Here is a 2247-nt window from a genome sequence, read left to right on the forward strand (position 1 = left end):
TATTGTTATTTAATATTTTATTTTTATGTTGAATAAAATATGATAAATAAATATAAATCATCAATGTTATATCAAATTGATACAATTATATGTTGTAAATAAATTAAAATAATAAGAAATGAAAATATAATAAGAAATGAAATAACATATATTTAAATGAATAATAAAATAAATGAAAATACAATAAAATTATTCTTTTTATTTTATCAATTTATCATTGTTTCATTTCATACAGATTTATTATCATTATAAATTGATTAATATTGTTATTTATTATTAAAATAAAATAAAGAATAAAATAAAATTTATATTAATTCATCATTATTATTCATCATTTCTATTTCATTATTCTTATGATTTATTTTATATTTGAATGAAATAACAACTATTATATAAATACAATAATAACAATAAAGAAGAATATAAAGAATATAAAGAAAAGTATGACATGAAATAATGTTTAAAATAAATCAGAAAGAAGAAGAAATAAAAAACAGAATAAAAATAAAGAATAAAATTGTTACAAAACAAATATAAAGAATGAAATATCATTTAATAAGAGATGAAATATCAATTCAACACATTGAAACAAATAAATAATATGAAATAAAATAAAAATGAATAAACATAACATATTAATAATTAAATAAATGATGAATGATTTTATTTCATTTCATTCATTTGATATTTCATTCTTTATTTTATTATCAATTAATTTGTTTATGATGTATTTCTTATCATTTAAATTATAAAATAAACATTCTTTTTATTCTTTAATAATTCAATTATCTTCTTTCTTTATTTCTTCTTTATTTTTTAAAGCAATATTCTGGTATTGATTTATTCTTCTTTAACTTTTTTTCACATCCACCAATGATAAAAACAACCCATATCCAAATGATGTAATTGATGATGGAATATTAATTGTTGTTAATGAACATCCAACAAAACAATATTTTCCTATTTCAATTACACTTGTTAGTATTTCAATCGTTGTTAATGAATAACATTCAGAAAAACAACTATCTCCTAATTTAGTAATTGTTGATGGAATGTTAAATTCATTAATATCTTTCTTTTCAATATTCTTTCCATTTATTATTTTTAAATTCTTTGGTATTTCAATACTAATTAACATTGGTTCATTCATAAATATTCTTTCTTCACTTATATATTTTACATCTTCTATAGTAAGTGATATGAGTGATGAACATTCTTCAAAACAGCTATTTCCTATTTCAATTACACTTGTTGGTATATTAATTGTTGTTAATGATGAACATTCATAAAAACATCCATTTCCTATTTCAATTACACTTGTTGGTATTTCAATTGATTGAATATCATTACATCTATAAAAACAAAAATCTTCAAGTGAATTAACTTCTATTGGTATTGTATTTCCATATGTATTTCTATCTTCTTCTGTATATGCGATATTTTTATATTCATTCATTTCTTCTTTCTCTTCTAAATATCTTGAATATTCTACTTTATACCATATTACATATTTAAATATTTTTCCATCTTTAAATATTTCATCTTCTTTATTATAAATATGAAATGTTTCAATATTAGGAAATAATTTTCTTGAATATTGATTCAATGGAATTGGATTAAAATGAAATCGTTCCATATTTCCTCTAAATCTTTTAACTCCCATTTCTAAATTAATAAAATCATTAATATCTTTAAAATACTTCGAGACAATCATTATTTCATTATATCCTAATTGCATTCTTTCTTTATTATTTTATTAGTTCTTCTTTTATTTTGAGTTTGAACTAAAATTTATTTTTAAGATAATCGTTCATTTTTTCTTCTTTTTTTATTTTTTAATATAAATTATTAATAACAAATAATTTATACCTCAATAAATTATTATTTATTATTTATTTGATGAATATGAAAATGAATATCATAGAAATGTATTCATACAAATGATAAATATTCAATTAATAAATATATCAAAAATTTGATAATATGAATAATAAATAAATGAACAATTCAGTGAATGTAATGTATTTATTTCTATCTTTCTTTATTTCAATCACTTCAAATTAAGAAATTTCATTTTTTTAATTTATTTTTATTATTTGTTATATAAAACATTATATAATTGAAATTTATTAATATAAATGAATATAATATCATATTTGACTTTAATTGTAATTTAATACATATAATATTCATATTAATTCATTGCATATTAAATTAATAATGATATTAAATGAATTATATCATTAT

The 2247-nt window shown here is 17.0% G+C and overlaps 1 protein-coding gene across 1 annotated transcript; it reads right to left on the minus strand.

The window, feature by feature from the left end:
• Window positions 1-850: 850 nt before the first annotated feature.
• Window positions 851-1738, minus strand: EHI_199270 (uncharacterized protein; the record flags this gene model as incomplete). Its single annotated transcript, XM_642937.2, has 1 exon — window positions 851-1738. The coding sequence occupies one exon, from the start codon at window positions 1736-1738 to the stop codon at window positions 851-853; it is 888 nt and encodes a 295-aa protein (XP_648029.2).
• Between the last annotated feature and the right edge of the window lie 509 nt (window positions 1739-2247).

The sequence above is a fragment of the Entamoeba histolytica genome, genomic scaffold (assembly GCF_000208925.1).
Source record: "Entamoeba histolytica HM-1:IMSS scf_1104750519281 genomic scaffold, whole genome shotgun sequence".
Classification (NCBI taxonomy): Eukaryota; Evosea; order Mastigamoebida; family Endamoebidae; genus Entamoeba; species Entamoeba histolytica.